This window comes from Porites lutea, chromosome 4 (assembly GCF_958299795.1).
Source record: "Porites lutea chromosome 4, jaPorLute2.1, whole genome shotgun sequence".
NCBI lineage: Eukaryota > Metazoa > Cnidaria > Anthozoa > Scleractinia > Poritidae > Porites > Porites lutea.
In genome coordinates this window covers 48,166,219-48,185,167 of record NC_133204.1, presented here as the reverse complement: position 1 = coordinate 48,185,167, position 18,949 = coordinate 48,166,219, and the positions used below count along the sequence as shown (strand labels likewise).

General features: G+C 37.1%; 2 protein-coding genes across 2 annotated transcripts in view; both read right to left on the bottom strand.

Moving 5' to 3' along the window:
- The window catches only part of LOC140934796 (uncharacterized), a 34,181-nt gene extending 31,721 nt beyond the window's left edge, over window positions 1-2,460 (bottom strand). Inside the window, exon 1 of the mRNA XM_073384362.1 lies at window positions 2,394-2,460. Within this exon, the coding sequence (XP_073240463.1) occupies window positions 2,394-2,460 (67 nt within the window). The remainder of the gene's footprint in view (window positions 1-2,393) is intronic.
- Window positions 2,461-8,288: 5,828 nt separating this feature from the next.
- Window positions 8,289-17,998, bottom strand: LOC140933886 (gamma-aminobutyric acid receptor subunit beta-2-like). The gene is made up of 9 exons (XM_073383555.1): window positions 17,857-17,998; window positions 16,560-16,666; window positions 16,231-16,298; window positions 15,081-15,298; window positions 14,153-14,235; window positions 12,661-12,798; window positions 12,295-12,509; window positions 11,169-11,327; window positions 8,289-9,784 (listed from the first exon to the last, which is right to left on the bottom strand). Exons 1-9 carry the CDS (start codon window positions 17,937-17,939, stop codon window positions 9,539-9,541), a joined length of 1,317 nt encoding a protein of 438 aa, XP_073239656.1. The 5' UTR covers window positions 17,940-17,998; the 3' UTR covers window positions 8,289-9,538.
- Window positions 17,999-18,949: the final 951 nt, after the last annotated feature.

Below are 18,949 nucleotides of genomic sequence, written 5' to 3'. Positions count from 1 at the left end.
AAGGAAGGGCACTTGGTATCTACTGTAGTTTTGTTTTTGTTATAACAATCTGACAACTTATTATTTATTTGATTAAATCTATCTTATTTTTGTACAGAAAGTTAGGAAGGGGATGAATAGAAGACACAGAGTCTAGACCCTGAAGGAGAAGCAGACCCATGAGAAAAGGATGCAAAATGAGAAGAAAGAATGGAAATGATGTACATAAAGAACACCTAATTTAACTGAAAAGACAAATAAAGGTTCCACTCAATTTTCTTTGCAATTTTGTCTTCTTTCTTACTGTATTTTAGACTGTCTTTTAGAAAATCTTGTTAGCCAAGCAGTCTAACTGACCAGCCATCATTTGGAGATGGGCAGCTATCCTCTCAAGGCTTTGTTACCTGTTTATTATTATTATTTTTTCTGCTTTTTCTTAAAGTCTTCTTTCTTGATCTTTAATCACCTCTCTGGCTTAAACAAAGTGCATTATTATGGTCTAAGTGAAAAAGTTAAATTCCGTTTTTTCTCTTCTGTTTCAATCACAGATAGGACACTCCTTACTTCCATTTCTTTTTCTGACAACTGGAAACAGGGATGACTGCAACCAGTTTTTCGATGATCACTTGTAGTTAATTGCTTCTGACGAGCTTAAAATGCAAAGCACACTGCGTTTATATATAGCAAAATGTTGAAAGCCTTGGCTCACCTGATCAGGAGCTCAAAAGGTAATCAAGGAAATAGGTCATGGGGAGGGGAGGGGAGGGGAGGGAAAAGCTGAAAAAAAACCATTAACCGAGAAAAAAATATTTCTGTACAGTTGTTCATCTGTTTATGAAATATTACTTAAAATGAGAGGACAGTGAATTCAAATTGCTGAGAAAAAAATTTTAGTTAAGTGTGGTTTACCATATTTTCTGATGTCTCTTTCGGTTGTTTTTGGAGTGAAGAGATTTATTAACTGCGTTGCTTCTGCATAATTATTGCACGATTTTGTCCGAGGTTTGTAGTCGGTAACGTTGTCAGGTTGTTCCTGCCCACCTCGTCAAATACTGCATACAGTCTCTCGAGGATTGGAATTTTAAATGGTTTTACCGTGTCCCACGAAGATGGACAGGAGCAGCGTTTGTCCTCGGCAAGTATCGCGTTTCTATGCCTCAGGCAAGGCCATGATCCTTCAGCAGGTACCCCTTCTGCCCTCGATAAAACTTAATCAACACTCCGGAGCTGTTCTTGACTACAGTTTTCTCTTCCTGTTGGCTTCTCCCTTCCTGGACTCATCACGCATTGGAACAGCGACATTCAGTAAACAAGTCTAAACAAATGGCGACGACAAGCTTTCGCATGTCGGCTCTTTTAACACGAAGAACTTTTTTAGTGAAGGTCAAAAAAATTTAGTGAACTCGGATAATAATGAAAATTTATCTAACTATTAACTGTGAAAACAAAAACCTTCACTTTGAAGTATTTCGCTTAACTTTAGCGTATTTCTGACGATTGTTCAACTATGCTTTGCTTGACACCGGTCTCTGCAATGGTTTCAATTAAAATTTCGCGCGGGAAATTTCCCCGGCTGGGACCGGATACGAGTGCATTGCGCATGCTCGAGCGTTTGACCGCGGTTAATTCCTGCCACCGCCTCCTATCCCCAGATCACCCCCGTCCCACTTTCGTTAGACCTTCTTTTCGTGACTCTGTTACTATCTGAGAGCTTTGATTGCAAATTCTGGTATATCGAGCATTTCATGTCAGTCTTAAACATCAATATTTTCACGAAGACAAAAAAGGTAGATCTGGGAAGTCATTTGGGCCGAAATACAGTTTTGATACTATTCGTGACATTTGGGGTCAAATTTAATTTAATGACTGTCTGGTATGGATTACGTGATGACATTTATATCGTACGTGCAACTCAACAAATTCTGGAAATGGTCAATCCCGAAAGATTTATTAATAATGAAGCTTGTTTGCGTTTGCTCTCGTTCTTGCATGGTAATGGCTGCACATGTAGTTAGGGAAAAAAGGCAGGTTAATGCACCGAGAACTGTTAGAAAGCTAGCACTCCCTTTGAACCGTTTGTACTTATCCTTGCATCCCCCCCGGGTAATCCTGGAAATTCTTGGTGTGCGTGTACATTTAGCGCCCGGTCCTCCAAATCCTGCCCCTTTTTTAGACCAAAAAATTTCATTTTCCATACCCGTTTTCAGATCTGGCCTCTATGAAATTATCAGTGGCACTATGGCTGTACGAGGGAGTACACCCCTAGTCTCGCACCCTAGTGATCAGTGGCTTTAAATCGCAATTTAATGTGATTCCCAGTCAGCTCTTGATGATAATCTGATGATTCTGATTTAGGTGATCCCCAAGAGCTTCAAAATCCGATTATAATACGCAACCGGTCACTTCACACTTACCTTTCAGTTCGTAATAGTCTCTCAATCCATCGTAAATTAATTGGTGATGTAGGCAGGATGAACCCATTAGAAAACAATCATTTTTAGTAACCTCATACTCAAATGAGCTACAATTGAAGTTAAGTTGCTCCGTAACTTGCAGGCATAACCGAGCACACTCCGTAGTTGATAACTCTTGAAATGAAAATTTTTTGGAAACTTGCAGCCGCTGATGCAGAAAAAATGAAAACTCGGCCAGTGGGTCGTCAGCTCTGGCTGGCTTTAAATTCTGTTCTAAATAAAACAATCGAAAATTTTTTTTCACATAATGTCTTTTACACCTTTCATCCATTTCTGAAGCATAAGGGGATACAGATCTGTTAGATTATCCTAGTACTGTCTGCGATTCTACCGTGAACTACTTGCCAAATGTGACTCAAGCATTTCAAAGCAATTTAAATTAGAAGTGCAATTAGAAAATCCATTTGTTAAAACTGATCTTATCAAGTGCAACTTAGCACGCAGCAGTGTCAGTGCACTTGGTTAGAAAAGAAAGTGATCTCATTTGTTTTTCTTTTCATTTTAACCACTATACTTGTAGTACTTGCTTTAAAAAGAAACATTCAAGTTTTCCGATTGAGAAATAAAAAGCAAAATTAAAGGAACAAAATTGCGCTTTTCATGTTTTAGTTTTAACTTTTTATTTTGTCTTCGGTGTTCAGTGTTTTGAAATTCACATTATGTTTAATCCTGCTTAATAAAGTTTAAATTCTGTAGTTTCTTAAATTGTGGTTTTGGTGGTTCGTGCATAAAAATCTCCTGTTAGGAGAACGCAAGCTGTGATAATAGAACTTTCCATCTGCTTCCGACGATTCTTTTAGCTCTGTCGCTCTTGGCTCGAGTCAAACTTATCTCATTCACATATTTATATGAATATGGACCTTTCAACAGTTATCAAATAGCATTTCTAATTTGACAAATCACTATCCACAGGGAACTTGATTACGTGGGTTCTGAAAATTTTGTTTTGACACAATAATAACTTTTCTTACAATATAGTCAAATATTAAAATCGACGCCTATTATAGTGTTTAAACAATGGTTCTCAGTTAAACGATAAAAAATGCGATAAGCTTATACAAATTGCTAGTCTTCTAATGTATTTTAAACAAATGTATGTATCTTTTTCTGCGGGATTGACATTATGTCTTAAACACAATTTAATTAACAGACAGGCACGAAACGATTTTTTTCTTTTTCTTTTAATTCAAAATATTACTAGCTCGGGAAAAGCTAAATACTGCAAATATTATAAAGAATTTTTGTGTTGCAACTGGATTTTTATACCATAACGCTATGATTATAATAAATATTGCATGTTTGAAGGACGCCAAATAAACGAATCACACTCACTTGTGCATCGCCTGTGTAAAACATATCCGCTTGTAGTTATATTTATTAATCCTGTTTCTTGAATTTACTTAGATTTTTTCAGTTCAAGGAGAGTTTTTTTTTTGCTGTCTTTATTGAATTTTCCGGGATTGCCTCTATACCACTGGTAAGGTTTTAACTATTGTTCAACACTGATTGCGCGTTACGAAAAGCCGGCATATGCTATCTAGTCAACCTTGACAGGGAAAACAGTTGCAGCATAAAAAGGTTTCAAAAAGGAATCGCTCCCTTTGGCTGGATAAACATATATTTACCTTCACAAAAAAGCAATTGCCGTCCGTTCACCAAACCCAAACATAAAACCAGACTTACAACCTGTCGAAAAGAAAAACATCAACACTTTAAGCCGTGAAAAAATTACACTGACTTCACCTTGAAAACTCAAACGATACCTTTTTCACTGTCATCGCGAATTTATCCTTTGGTTCCAATATTGGCCCCTTATGGCTTGATTCTTGTTACCAGCTTCATGGCTTATTGTCAGATGTATTCTTTTAAACCAATAGAAAGCGGCTTTACTCGATAGCATAACACTTGAGACAAGTCTGTAGAAGAACAGAAAACTAAGTAATATATTCAGTCACATTAAATATTTAGAAGGCATCCCGACTTTCAATTTATCAATTGCGCATATGTTCGTTTCACTTAACACTCGAAGGACCGTCTATATTGAAAGAAATCTTTCCTTCAGATCAAAAAGGCCCACGTCAGCATTTTTAAGCTTTGCGTTCAATGTACCAAGGTGAAAGCAAAGCGAGGAAGTAATCACATATTGTAACCACAGATATTGTGTATGTTTCAAAATCATGGTTTCTGTAAATTAAAATGATATTGAAATGATTGCTGAACACAAGGCAAGGAATTAATAGAATTTATTTATATATTTTTTCTTTGGTTGCAAATGAATCATTTGAAGTACCAGTAGCAAGCTATGATTACACTTCAGTTGTGATGATAATATTTATTGACCCAGAGATTTAGAAAAATAAAACTATAAAATATATCTCACCAGCATGATTTTCAGCAGTCACCCTGTTGATTATCATAGCACTTTAACATGCTTGATAACTATGGAAACTTGATTTGAATGTATTTCAGAGAACGCTAAATATACATTTCCATAATTATAAAATGAATGGAATTTGAGAGGTCTTAACTTAATGTGAGATCTTTCGCATCTATATAAACGGCCAGGAAAGCTTCTTCATGTATCAGTCGACTGATTGAAAATAATGAGTTTTTTTTACAACGTGTTGCTTATTGATTCTTAGTGTTTACGCATTCCGAACAGGGCAAGCAGTGGTGATGAGACGATGGTGGTGGCGGCGGCGGTAAAAGACCGGGAATGGAAGAAATGGAAGAGTTACCATGGCTATTGTTTCTTAAGCTTTGCTGTGGATTTATTGAGATTGAGTTATTGTAAGATGTGTTTAATGATATCAATATTTTACGCTGTATTACCAAATTTTTTATTTGTTTTAATTTCGATTCATGTTGAAGAAAATTTGAGATGGTAGAATCAAAATTCCCATTGTCCGACCAATTGGACTTGAACAAAAATAAAAGGAAGGCTACAGTAACAATCAATTTAGCAAATGTTCAAACGTACGCTAGTCCGACCCCATGCCCGGTGAAAAAGAAGAAGGTGTAAAATACCTGTCAGTTTAGCAATTATTTTATGTTGCTGAGCATGATCTCAATAATTATGCAGATCGAGGAGGGTGTTTTCCGCCGAGGTCAAAAGGCCTTCAAAATAATACGCACTTTAAAACATGCTTCAAGCTTAGTTCCCGTCTTTATTTAGCTTTTTCTGGGCAAATTCAGATTACAAAGGGATATCAGGAACCCATTATTTAAATAGCAGTTATCGTCTGTTGAGTTGTAGTTTCTTTTTGCGCGTGGTTTTAGGCAGAAGCGAGTTGCAAAACGCATGAAATTAGAATTTTCCCGCCACTTTCTCCAGTTCTACCAAAAGAAGTGAGCTGACGCAATCTCGTCTCCAGGGCTTCTCGGTTTTCATGCCCTTTCTGGCAATAACCGGTACTATTGATGTTATTATATTTTATCCTATATCGCAAACTTTTACCTTTGTCCAGCCTACGTGGTTATGAAGAATAAGCCGCAGGATTTGAGCCAATCAGAAACGGAAAATATTTGTATGAATATAATAATATAAATTAATAGTATTTATTCTTACAATTAGAAAGTAAAATTGCCCTGAGACCTTCATTGGGAAAACAAAGTAAACAAGCTAAAGATGACTATCAATCGATTTGTTTGAAATTAATACTAGTCATAGCCAAAAGTTAGGGAATGCGGAGGATTTGCAGGTCTTATTAGTCTTGTCAACAACGTATACTATATTAATACGTTACTTTCTCTTTCCCAATGTGTACTAATGGCTTCATTCTTATTCTCTTTTGAATTTTTATCATGATCTTACAATTCAGAAGTGTCCTAAAATTGTTTCTTCACATTAATATTTCTGAAAGGCAGTTATTTTCACTTAAACAAAACACTCATATGATATACTAAACGGGAACAGGAAACGGCTTTTTAGAGAAAGAGACTGGGGACTCGTGTCTTGCGGTCCGCTTTTTCTTTCGATTTTTCGGCGTAGACGAGCTAGAAGAATTCCACGAAGACATAGTGACGTCACGTCGAGAACGTGATGGAACGGACTTTTTTTTTTTTCGAATAGAGTCCACACTCGGTGGTAACATTTTTGTTTCAGATTTTTTTTCGACCTCAGCGGTGTCCAGGCCGACTTTTTCCCGATTACTGGAATAAGACTGCTGATTTCTGGGAAAGCCTTAGATCGTTCCGATCGTCTCAGTCGACTGCTGAGAGCGTTTTTATATGATCGCTTCAAAATTTACTTGATCGTCCCGATCGTCCGGATAGAACTCAATTCCAGTCAAGCGATCGAGGTCGTCTCAGACGTCTGGGTAGTTTGAGATCGTCCTGGCAGTGTTCCCATATGGTCGTTCTGATCGTCTGAACATTATTCGAGACGACTGGGACGATCGGGACGATCATATGCATGGAAACCAGGCTTTATCAAGTTCGCTGTAGCAAGCTCGTTCCATTCCCTTTAGTCAAAATCGCGCGGTCATTTCAGAAACGGATTGGGTTTGATCTTTTACATTTTTATAAAGGCTTGGGAAGAAAGATCTTTGCCAAATCTTACTTAAAAAGGTTGTTTGTGATGTTTTGTGAAGGTAAAACAACAAAAGAAAAATGTCAGTTTTTCTTTATTCTATCAAAGGCTTCGCACTTATAGCCTCGCTTCGAAACAAAGGCTTTGGGCAACTCGGAAATGGCCTATTGGACTTGTCCTTAGTTCTTATAAATAAAACTAAACAGAATCCAGTGTGAAGCTAGGCGAGATCAACTTCATTGTACTACTCAAATAGCAACAGTGTTTACAAAGTTCACGTTAAAAGAAAGTACTTTTATTAACATTACAATTTTGTACATAGATCAAAGGTCAAAATATTTAGGAACTGATAGTCGTTACCATGTTTTAATAATAATTAGAGAATTGAGTGTCAGATTATCATTAGATTTTAATGCACTAAGTCAAACTACAAACTACTTTCCTTCTTTTTGTTACGTCCTTACAATGTTTGTTTTCCTTCATGCTTGCGGAAATTTTTTTTGATACGTGCTGTGTAATCAAACGTTTTGTCACATCAGAAGGTAAAACTGCCATAACTAAACGGCATGCTATGTAAAGTCTCCTAAAGTGGACTAGCTTTCTGAAACGTTGGCTGGCATAACTTTCAAGAATTAAGATTGCCCAAATTGAACTACCAGGGGCAGCCAAGGAAGCGAAAAAAGAAACTCATAAAATAATAATTCTAGAGTGAAAATATAGATGAAGTTTGCAAACGCAAACCTACCAGTTTACATGAAAAAATGCTCACGAACAAATATTAGCTTCTGGGCACAGGAAAGTGCATTCAGTAATTTGATTAGAGAAGTATTCGTCAACATTCTTTTTTCATTGCCTGCCTCGCAGACGCTTTAAACCTTCTGTATATGGCCTCTGCGAATTAGTGCACAATAGAGAGTTTTAGATCCGAGTTTACCGAGAACCTCTAACCGCTGGAGGTCACGTGAGAAGTCTTTCGCTTCACGTTTGAGGTTTACGACGTGCGTTTTCAACGTGGCGAGCTGGGTTTTCACGTATGTCACTTACCTGAAAGCTTTTAGCGTATAATTCTTGTTTAATTCCACGCAATGATACAAAAATCTTGTGGAGCAAGTCTTTATCCATTAACAGAGGCACAAATTCGGGCGAAATGATGAATTTGATAAATCCTATTGGATCTTGAAAACAAGTGCCATTCATGGCTGCTGATTCAAATGGCGCCCGTGAAATTGCAAGAAGAACTAATGTAAGAATTTACAGCTCTTTGCTGCTATAGATAATCCAGTGTTGCCGTAAATTTCTTTTGTTTTCACTGACTGATTTTTCTTCTATTTCTAAATGGAAAAATAAACCAGAATCCACTTCTTTAATCCACCGCCAATCTAAATCAAATTATGTTTGAACGTCGAACCGCAATCGGGTAACCGCAAACCGCGGTTAGAGGTTCGCGGTAAACTCGGATCTAAAACTCTCTAATATCGTGTTCGAACCCCGCAGAGTCGCAATGATATATGTCGACGTTTTTGATTGGCTAGTTTCTTACGCGTTTTTGGATTAGTCCGATTTGAATTAAGTGTTGACAGGCCAAACACGACTATAGCTCGTGACAAGCGGCGGATTGAGCTTGTGATAGTGTGGAACGTGACCTTAGAGTCAGCTTGAGCAATAGAGGTTTTTCTTGCTCTCCTTTTGCGTAGTTTATGCAGTGCCTGGAGTATTCTACACTTTGACTGAGCAAATTTTTTTTTGCCACCCTGAGTCTCGCATTTAGAGGTTATGAAGCTGGTCTGTTTCATGCATATTTAGTAATTAGTTACTGTGGTTTATGTTTCGGCAAATGTTTTCTGACAAGATGTGATCACGGATGCAGTTTCTTTTACCTCTGTTAAAGCCTTAAGCTTTTTTATTGTGGCTAAATAACCTTAGTCTCGTTGGTTTTCTCCTAAATGCATGGACCTGAATAGCTACATTTGTGCAGGTTTTTTTTTGGCCGTGAATATCATGATTTCCTACTTTGTTTTGACGCTAGACCTGCTCTTTCATTGTTTACTGTAAACAATTCTTGCCAACTCCTTTGACATGTCACTGCGCTCAACCGTCACGCACACGTAAGAATTAGGCCAATCGTGAGGCTTATGAGAAACCCGCCTATCAGAAACGCTCACATATGTCCTTGCGACTCTGCAGGACATTAGAACGAGTTTTTGTGCACTAATTCGCAGACGGACGGACTATAGCTACGAGTGTGTGGGCCGGCTGCAACGCAGGCTATTTTTTCATTGCTCAATCCGAACGTGTTTTCCGGTTGCCTTGTGTCTTTACTTGGTGATCAAATTCATCTGTTATGACATACGAATTTGGATCACAGCTCACAATCCCTGTGGCTTTACTTACCGCCAGAGTGTTTGGAAACTGAAACGTTTTCGTTGATCACAAAGATCCGAAAGTTTTTACACTTAATCTATCATATTCAAAACTTTTAAAATTACATGGAAGTTACCCTCTCTTGACATAACTCAACCCAGGTCCTGTTAAGCGTAAAACGTTATTCCTGCACTTAGTTACTAAGCGCAGAATCAGGGTGATTAAAGTAGTATATCCAGTAAAAAATTATAAATGAGAAGTAAATCACTGGAAAAACAACTCTGGACACGCAGTCGATCCAATGATTCTTAACATTTTCTGGCGTCTTGGGCGGCTCCTTGTCAATCATCTTGCTGTCTCCGTTTAAAGGCGTCATGGGAAGTTCATCTGGTTTGTTCTGTCTATCCGTTAAGCCCACAAGGGTGTCAGGAGGAATCTCCTAGAAATGATCCAATCGATTAAACATATTCTTAAACTACTTTTTAAATAATAATGGAAAAATTGCTGCTTGCCAAAAGAATATTGGTATTAGATATATATAAGAGAGGATAAAGGGGACACAGAAGGCATCCCTCATACACACCCTATTCCATAGGTAATTCGTCTCGAGTTATTTTTAGAATCGGGATAAAGTTACCTCGCGCACTGCGTGGATGTTTCGTGGAGGTTTCGCATGATTAAACGCCGTGCAAAACATGTCGGGCGAAAGGCAATGAGAGCATTTCTGAATATTGAAGCGAAATGAGTCGGCGCTCACCTAGGAAAAGGGAATCGCTGGACTCCTTGACAACCCGTGAAATCAGTTTAACTCGAAGTTGTCGTAACCTCAGTGCTTTAATAAAATGAGAAATTTCGCCGGTCTATTGAAATCGGATTAAATTAACTGCAAAAACCGTGGACGAAGATCCGCTAGTTGTAAACGTTGGATCTCTAGAAAAGAGATCCCTATTGAAACCGGTCGTTTGTACAATAAAGCAAGTAGGACGCCAAGTGTTATTTTTGTTGAATAGTAAAAGACTAATAAAAGAATAAATATCAAACCACATATTGCTCTCTTCAAACTGTAAATTATAAATGAATCTGAGAGAATATTCAGCGTGCTAAGGATTTCCGTGCCGTACTGTTAGCTCTGTACAAGAGAGGAAGGGCGATTCTTTTTCAATTTCCATTTCGCTGACACCGCTTTAGTAGGAATCTCTCTTTAGTCGTTTTCGTCGACAAAACGAATAGCAATATCGCTCTCCGACTCTTGTGCCATTTTTTTCAGCGTGAATTCGTGAAGGACGCGTGGCTCTGAGCGTGGGTCATCCACGTGAAACACATTCGCGCTATGTGATTGGCTGTTGTCTAATCCCCCTTGGGATCTGTGGTCTTAAAAATAACTCGAGAAGAATTACCTATGGAATACGGTATGTATGGAGCATGCCTTCTCTGTCCCCTTTATCCTCTCTTGATATATATCATTAGTTAATGGGATTGAAACAAACTGACCCAAAAAAATAAAGCATCAGTAAGCAAGCTAATCAAACCAAATTACGCTATGCTTTATGTCTTTGGGACAAATAAACATCTATAACTCATTTTTACAACTAAAATTTAATACATTTATGTTGACTGCTTTTAAGTGGCTGCAAAAAGGTTCTAAAATGAAGAACTTCCGTTTATTTCAAGTGTTCACTCTGATAGCGTTTTTACTCACGTGGAAAGCATTTAAGCAAAATTTCTTGGAACAAGACATTATTTTGGAACAGCAATATGGTCGCCGTGACGTCATGTGGAAACGCTCTTTTGTCTGAAAAGAGCTCAAAGAGTCAACACGTTACCTTGTATAATGACTTCATCTTTTCATTGCTTACTTCTTTTCGTCTTTGGCTGCAGAAACGTGGATCCGTATTAAGCACAAGGATGTATTCCAGTAGTGCCATAAATATAAAACCCAGTGAAGTCATCAGGAAGTAATCGATAGCTTTACTGTAACTTACCTACCAAAAAGCCAAATTTAAGCCATTAGTATTAAGGCTTGTTTTCACTTGCGTCGAACGTTCAGACTAACGCACTTTATAATCTCAGTGCTTATGCACGCGTCTTTAAATTGTGCCACACAAGTAAGCCAGGATAATAAGGATAGAGATAAAGAAAAGAAGCAACATGACAAAACTGTAGTGTTTGCATATAATTATGTATCATTAGAACCTATACGCCAAAAAGGAAGCTGGGAGTATTGTTGTAGGCGGCATGATATTGACGTTAAAAGTGATGATGAGTCAGAAGAAACCGTGACCGCTTCAAAGTTATAACCTTAAACACCAAGTTATACTTCTGAAACCGCATATTTTTCCTTCTTTTTGTGCCTATCGTGTCAATTTATTCTTGTGCAAAAACAAAACTTTTTCTCTTAAAAATATTTTTTTTTGTCACAAGGCGTTAAATAAAGTTAACTATAATGTCTGACCCCTGGAGAAACATTGAAGTTCTCGGCAGACAAAATTAACAAGTTTCTCGAGGGACCAGTAGTTTTGAAAGTAATCTGTTATCCCACGAAGAAAAGTTCTTAGTATGTGAACAATTTTTATAACGTAAATTGCAACGAGCTTCAACATTCGCCGGTAACTGTGACTTGGTAGATTCTTGATAGATTCTTGATAGATTCTACAGTACGTTGCCCCGCTCAGTGCGAAGTAACTCACTGGGGCGCTACTATGGGGTAAAATTTCAAGGTATATAGGAAAAGGCCACAATTTTAAAATGTCTATTTAGAGGTAAATGTCTTGAAGACAGGGCTTCTTTGACTACTTTGCAGACTCTCAGAATTTACTTGGGGAACTAACACTGCGTATCGTACGCCCCAGATCGTGTCACTGCGTTATTGGGTTCTATCAAACTCGCAGTGCTTATCTTTTATTGCAGTATCTGCGTTAATGTTCTTGTTTGCTATTTCAGTAAAATTACCTTGGGCATATTGGAGTTGACCGAGCCATACAGCAAAATGGTAGTTAGAATAGTTGTTATGGAGAGAGCTACTCGTGCCGGAACAGCAGAACGGTCGATCCAAAAGCAGCACCAACTTAGAATCACAAGAACCACTGCTGGCATAAAGGTGGTGGTAATGAAGTACGACACACGTCTCTTGAAGGTAAAAAATGCTTGTAGACTAGTAAAGGATCCTTTATTTACAGACAAAAAGACAAACGCTAGTCTGTGCATGTAGAGAATAACTAATTTTAAAGTCCGTAAAATCAAATTTAAAAAATAAAGAGCCAAATGACCTAAACGAAAATGCTACAAATTTTATCTTAACTGATTAAAATTGCTTGCCTTTACTGTTGGTGTTTGCCTTAGTCGACGTTTTGGCTCCGACAAATTCAAACTGAGCCATTTCCTTGGAGAAAATCTCAACACCCTGTGACTTGCCTCCTTTCCATCGGTAATCAACATCTTCTGTGGTATGTGCATCTGAAACGTGGAAGATATTTTTTATCACTAATGAGGAGCCCATCACATGGAATGAATGAGCGCGTGCGTGAGCTCCCAGGTTAAGCTATGCTTCAGTTAGTATAATATTTACTGCAGATTATGCTTGCCTAATCAGCTTTGCAGTAGTCTTTGGACTTCTTGTTCTTGTTTCTTTATATTTTGGCTGATTTGATCTCTTTTCTAGAGATCCAACGTTTACAACTAGCAGGATCTTCGTCCACGGTTTTTGCAGCTAATTTAATCCTAGTAATGTGCCCGTTTATCTTAACGAATATAAATCTTGGTTTTTTCTGATTATGTTACTACAGCAGTGCTGTAGTAAGGAGTTTTCAGTATTTATGGTCAGCGGTTGTTACCATTTTGCTTAGGACTCGTGCTAGTTGCCGCCATGTTCTTGTTTATCACATGTGTGATTTAGGTTTACAATCCATGTAATCCTTCGCTCATCCGTATCGTGTAAGGCAGACTAAGTTGTTATCTGAAGAACTGAAGAGTTAAAGATTATTTGGATATAAAAGAAAAGATCTGACGATTTGAGTTTTTCTCTTTTTCTTGTGAATAACAACGAAACTCCTTCGGATGCCAAGTACGACTTTCGAGGGCAGCCACAGATTAGATTTCAAACATGACAGAGGCCAACTCGAAAACCTGGGCCCCTTTGGCCACTGTGCACATCCTCTCTAGCTTTTCCGTTTATCAATATTTGCGTACATTTCTGTGACAAAATTATATATTCTCTATGTGTAAGATAAATTCATCTGCACAGTGCAAATAACGTTGAAGCTGAAGTTGGCATGTCGATCCATCACAAGTATAAGTGTCACAGCGTAGTCGACTTGCGGTCTTTTTTCAGATTTCATTCGTTGTGTTTATAATTTGATCGACTGTCGACTTTTTAAAGAGACTGACGCTCATGGTCCTCATTTCCAAGCTTGCAATAGGCCACTTCCGAGTTCCAAAAGCCCTTACTTTCAAAATGAGGCCAGTTGCACAACCATTCTTGTGAAAATGAGTTTTACTTGCATGAGAATCAAAAATGATTTCCATATCAAAGGCTGAGCACCTATCCTCGTTTTGAAACAGAGGCCCGGGGGAACTCGGAAATGGCCTGTTGATACGTGAGAAAAAATTAGTAAATAATAACAGGAGTGTTATTTGAGACACACAATTAAAAAGCCGATCAACGTACTTTAAATTATCAGGAAGCAAAGTATTGGCTCACCAAACGACTGCAGTTACTTTCACTTCAGACGTTTATTACTATAAAACAATCTTTAGGACATGAAAAAACATGATAAATCCAGGGTTATTAGGACAGAGAGATTGTACTTACAACTCTCTATAGTTAAAGGGCAAACTTGAATGTCCATTGGGTACATGCGAAGATTCATATCACATTGCGCTGTAAAAGTAATGCTAAAAAGAACAGAATATATGTCAAACCTTAAATCAACTTAGAGGTTGAAGGCCAATACATAAAAATATGAAACTTTCATCTTTACACAGTGCCGCTGTGGTAACCTTTTTGAGTTATCTTTGTTAATGGCGACTTGGTAAACGCCCAAAGTTGGGAGGTATACTCCCTAAAAAATCCAGTCGAGCCACCCTAAACAACAGAAGTTATAACCTGACAAATTCAGACATTTTTTTTATTCCAAAATAAATACTACGTATACCATCTATGGGAAAGACAGTATTAGATATATTGGTCCTTTAATATGCATGGTTCAAACTAAGTATGCTTTTTAAGAGTTCACAAACACCTGCTTCTTTTAAGAACCAGGTAAAAAAAGAGACATTGAGAAGCTCTATAAACTGACACCTGTAAGAACTGTCACCCGTGTAACTCTTATAATAATCAATGGGGCGGGCAGGGTTTCCGAGTTTGTTTATTCGTTTGTTTGTTTGACTGCAACAAGGCCAATGCTTGGCTTCCAGTTTAGAGTCAAGAATATACTTCACCAGGTGGTTCAAATCTCTCTATTTTTTAATCCCTGAGCTTCGGAACCAAGTGTGAATCAGTATTATTATTCAATCAAAATATTTTTCCATATCTGATTGGCTAAAATCCCACTCATCCTGAAACCAGCCCTGGAAAGGCACACGCTTGTTTTATTAGTTACTCGATGTGTTGCGGTTGCAAATAATAATAATCATAATCATAATCATAATCATAATCATAATCATAATCATAATCATAATCATAATCATAAATATTTACAATAACGTTTTAAATGTATGAGCGTTACCGGTCACTTTACCTTGTGCTGAAGTAGACTTTGCCATCTCCATGTATTTTTATTCTCATATTTTCTCGCGTTACACCATGATATTTTGCTGCTTTTACATTCCAGAAAAACGTATCTGGTGTCCAGATCATTTGAGTTGCATCTCCTGCCATATTGAAAGGAGTGCTCATATTATGTGCCAGTCTTGGGTCAGTCCACCATTGACGGAAGAATATATCCATTGTGTATTCCTTTATAGGTAAAAGGTCAGGATTAATAGATTAAGCTGACCTCACACTCAGCAATCAATTCAATTTAATGAGTTTTGTTATCCAAGTATAAGAACCAATAATAATAATGAAAATAATAATATTAATAATAATAATAATAATAACGATAATAATCCACAAAGATTAGCTATAGATGAGACTGTTTTTGACTACATAAATATTGATCTCCATTTTAAATGGTTATCATTGATTTCTACTATTTTATTATTCATTTTATTCGCAACTTAACTGTTTTTTTAATGCTTTTATACATAGTTTAATTGCAAAGGCTATAGAGCACTAAAGTGATGACGTCATAAAAATGAAATTTCTGAAATTATGGGATTTGTCAGGATATTCTGAAAGAACAATGTTCAAGAGGCCTACTTGCCAAAAATGAGCATTTCGCGGCAAATTGTCTCTGAGATCGTAGGCCAGTTATACTCAGAAAACTCCATACAAACCCTTGTAATTTTTTTTTTGGGTCGACCCAAAAAAAATTGAGGAGGGTTTGTATGGAGTTTTGTAAGCATAACTGGGCTACGATCTCAGAGACAATTTGCCCCCAAATGCTCATTTTTGGCAAGTAGGCCTCTTGGACATTGTTCTTTCAAAATATCCTGACAAATCCCATAATTTCAGAAATTTCATTTTTATGACGTCACACTTTAGTACTCTATCGGGCTCATAATTGCACTTTATAAAAGACGATAATTTTACTATAAAGTCTTCCATAAAAAATAATAATGGCAATTGCCACTAATAATGATGACAATTATGACAATTTAAGCAAATAGCTGGTTTACAGGTTGCTTTCGAACTTATGAAGAAGCAAGATAGATGTAAATGATCAACAATACAGGGAGTAACCGCGCGACATCATGTAAACTAATCAAATCTAGAGTGCCTCTTACCATCTGAGCTTCTTTAATTTCCCCAATTGAGATAATTTTGAATTCTACATCAACCATAACTGGTGGACCTGTGAGAGAAATCATATACATGAAATGTACGTTTTTTTAATTTTATCCCCTTTTAGACTGAAAGTTTGTGTCCTTTGGGTCCGCACTTACTCTATATTTCTCTCCTCCTTAATTCATCTCTAGAATGTCGAAGCTGTGACAACGAGAATCGAAGAATAATCGTAGAATATAAAATTGCTCCTCAAGGGTAGCTTAACTGAGTCGATGAACGCGGCTGTGAAAGGACAGTAAACTATATACTAATTACAAGCTGCTCTCACCTCCTGCGTTTGGTCGCACCTTCTTATCGTGTACTGCTAAAGCTTCATTTATTTTCTGTGAAAGTTTTAAGGCCAGCTCCATGGATTTCGCATAGTCTTCCAGTGCTCTTTAATGAAGAGAAAAACTACCTGATTATAATATACGACGCAGGCGGCAAGCTGCCATACTAGCACAAAACTGGGCTTCCGAGAAGAGTGCATTGAGGTCATTTTTCTCTTGACCTCGTATTTTCTCATTTAGCGAAGATAGGTAGATGTTTAGTGGTATAGAAGAAAATACTAGCCGATAATATTATATTTTGCCCACTTAAGGAACCAATGAAATAAATGAACTGCAAGTTTTTAACGTTACAATTTAGTTTTTGATCTCATATTTCTCTTGACCTCCCGTCTGCTGGCCATAACATGGTCAACATTCCATGAAAGTTTTATCCTTTACATTTTTCCTAGTTATTTGAAAAAATTAAAAAACATATTTAATCAAAGACTGATCCGAATAGTAAAACGGCTTAAAGTTGGCACTCTACGCTGACCTTTTTTGGCCTTATACCGTTCAGACCATTGAGCAAGATCAATATTGTCACAATTTCTTTGAAAAATTTGACATTATTTCTCTTTTCGGCCAAAACGTTTTGAAGAGGCTTCTTGCATACAGTCACAAAAAATTAAATATTCTGCCTTTCTTCGAGTTGTAATTAAACAACTCTATCCTGCTAACGATGCCATCTACTTAACAGTATGAAAGAGATCACTTCATCAGGTTACTCAAAAACGAACTGGCGTCATTTTACTTCAAAATCACTTAGTACCTAGTTGTGCTTTCTTTTTGTCAATTAAAAGAGATGAACAGGTTATTTTTTCTTTTTCGAAAATAGAGAATAAGGCGGGACAGAAATCACTCTTTCCTTTAGTTTTTTTATGCTATGAATGTACCCATATTAATTTCCTCTATCGCTACTGTTTTTGACACAAACAACATGTCGAATAGTCGCCGCTTAATAATAAGCCCATTTTGCTGTTCTTCAAAATTCACTTGAAACATTCAACGCGGACTTAAAAATGCTTGTAGTACACGATAGAGAAAATGGAACAAGAAAAATCCAACCCCTGGATAGAAAATTAGGGACTAATAATTAAATTTCCGTCAGTAATCTTAGCGAAATAATGAAAGTACCGCTAGAGGATAGATTAAAACTTCGTTTCAAGGAAATTTTTGCAGTACTCGCCCTTATCCCTGACAGGCAAAGTTTAAGTCAAAATTATCTTTAAACATAGATTTGTATAAGGGTCTGATTACTTCTCTTTTTCTTCAGCTTCATCAGATCTTCTAACAATAAGCGGAAGCAACATGAGGACTAATGTCATCGTGTAAGCCCTCATGATGGCAGGTGAAGTCCTGTCTTCAGCAGTCTGTTAAAAGAAATATAGTTGAGCTGTTTACTTGTCTTGGATAGTAAAGTCAAATAGTGAAGGAGAGGTTCATTTCACCAAATTTCCAGTTTACCAAATGATAAAATAGATTAAAACCGCATATCAGACTTGCAAAACGGAAAAATAGATTTCATTAATTTTTTGTACCGCTCAAAGGGCACTGAAAATGGTGTAGTTCACCGAAATGTTTATAATAAACGCGCTAAAATCAATGCGCAACACTTGTGGCCTGAATTTGAGGTGTCATTATTTTTTGATTGTACATTGCGTCGGCGAAATTTGACGAGAACGTTTTAAAAATGCATACATAAATGTGAGTGACGAATGTTTAAGACTTGAGCCGAATTAGATTGACAATCAATTTGAAAGTATTATCTTAAAACGTTTAAAAGATTGGTGGAAAGCCGTCTGTGTATTTCTTTCTCAAGAATGTAGAATCTGTGTACTATAATTTCTACAGTTATGCAAATCATTTCTTCCCACATTTTCCTACATTCAATAAAAATACGTTTAATTGTAATCTCCTTCTGGCTTCCTTTGTACGTATTCTCTGTGGGATGTTAGATAGCTTTAGCCATTTCAGAGCTTGCTGATAGAACGTTTTTTTTTTCTCTAACACAAAGCCTTTTCCGAAAAATTCATTGCATTATAACCACCACCACCATCATTGTTACTTAATTTGGCGCCAAAAAAATTCAGTTTCCAACAGGTGCGGTAACCCAACAAAATAAACCACGATAAAGTTTAATTCGTTAATGTTACCAAATACTATGTCCTGTTTGTGTTTCCGGCGTTTGTTCTTAAAGCCTATTATATAATAAGTTAAAAAGGTAGCCAGCTCATCTTCATGTAGGTTTATTCTTTTTTAATGGAAAAAGAGAAAAAAGACTTGATGCCTTACGAGCTATTGATACGTTACTGATCAGTTACATTTCCCTTGAGATAAGGTAAGTCAGAAC

Coding starts and splice junctions, on each gene's coding strand:
- LOC140933886 (XM_073383555.1), bottom strand. CDS start 17,939: ATGAGGGCTTACACGATGACATTAGTCCTCATGTTGCTTCCGCTTATT. Junction 16,667..17,856: donor GAAGCTGAAGAAAAAGAGAA/GTAATCAGACCC, acceptor TCTTCATTAAAG/AGCACTGGAAGACTATGCGA. Junction 9,785..11,168: donor AGATGAAGTCATTATACAAG/GTAACGTGTTGA, acceptor GATCATTTCTAG/GAGATTCCTCCTGACACCCT.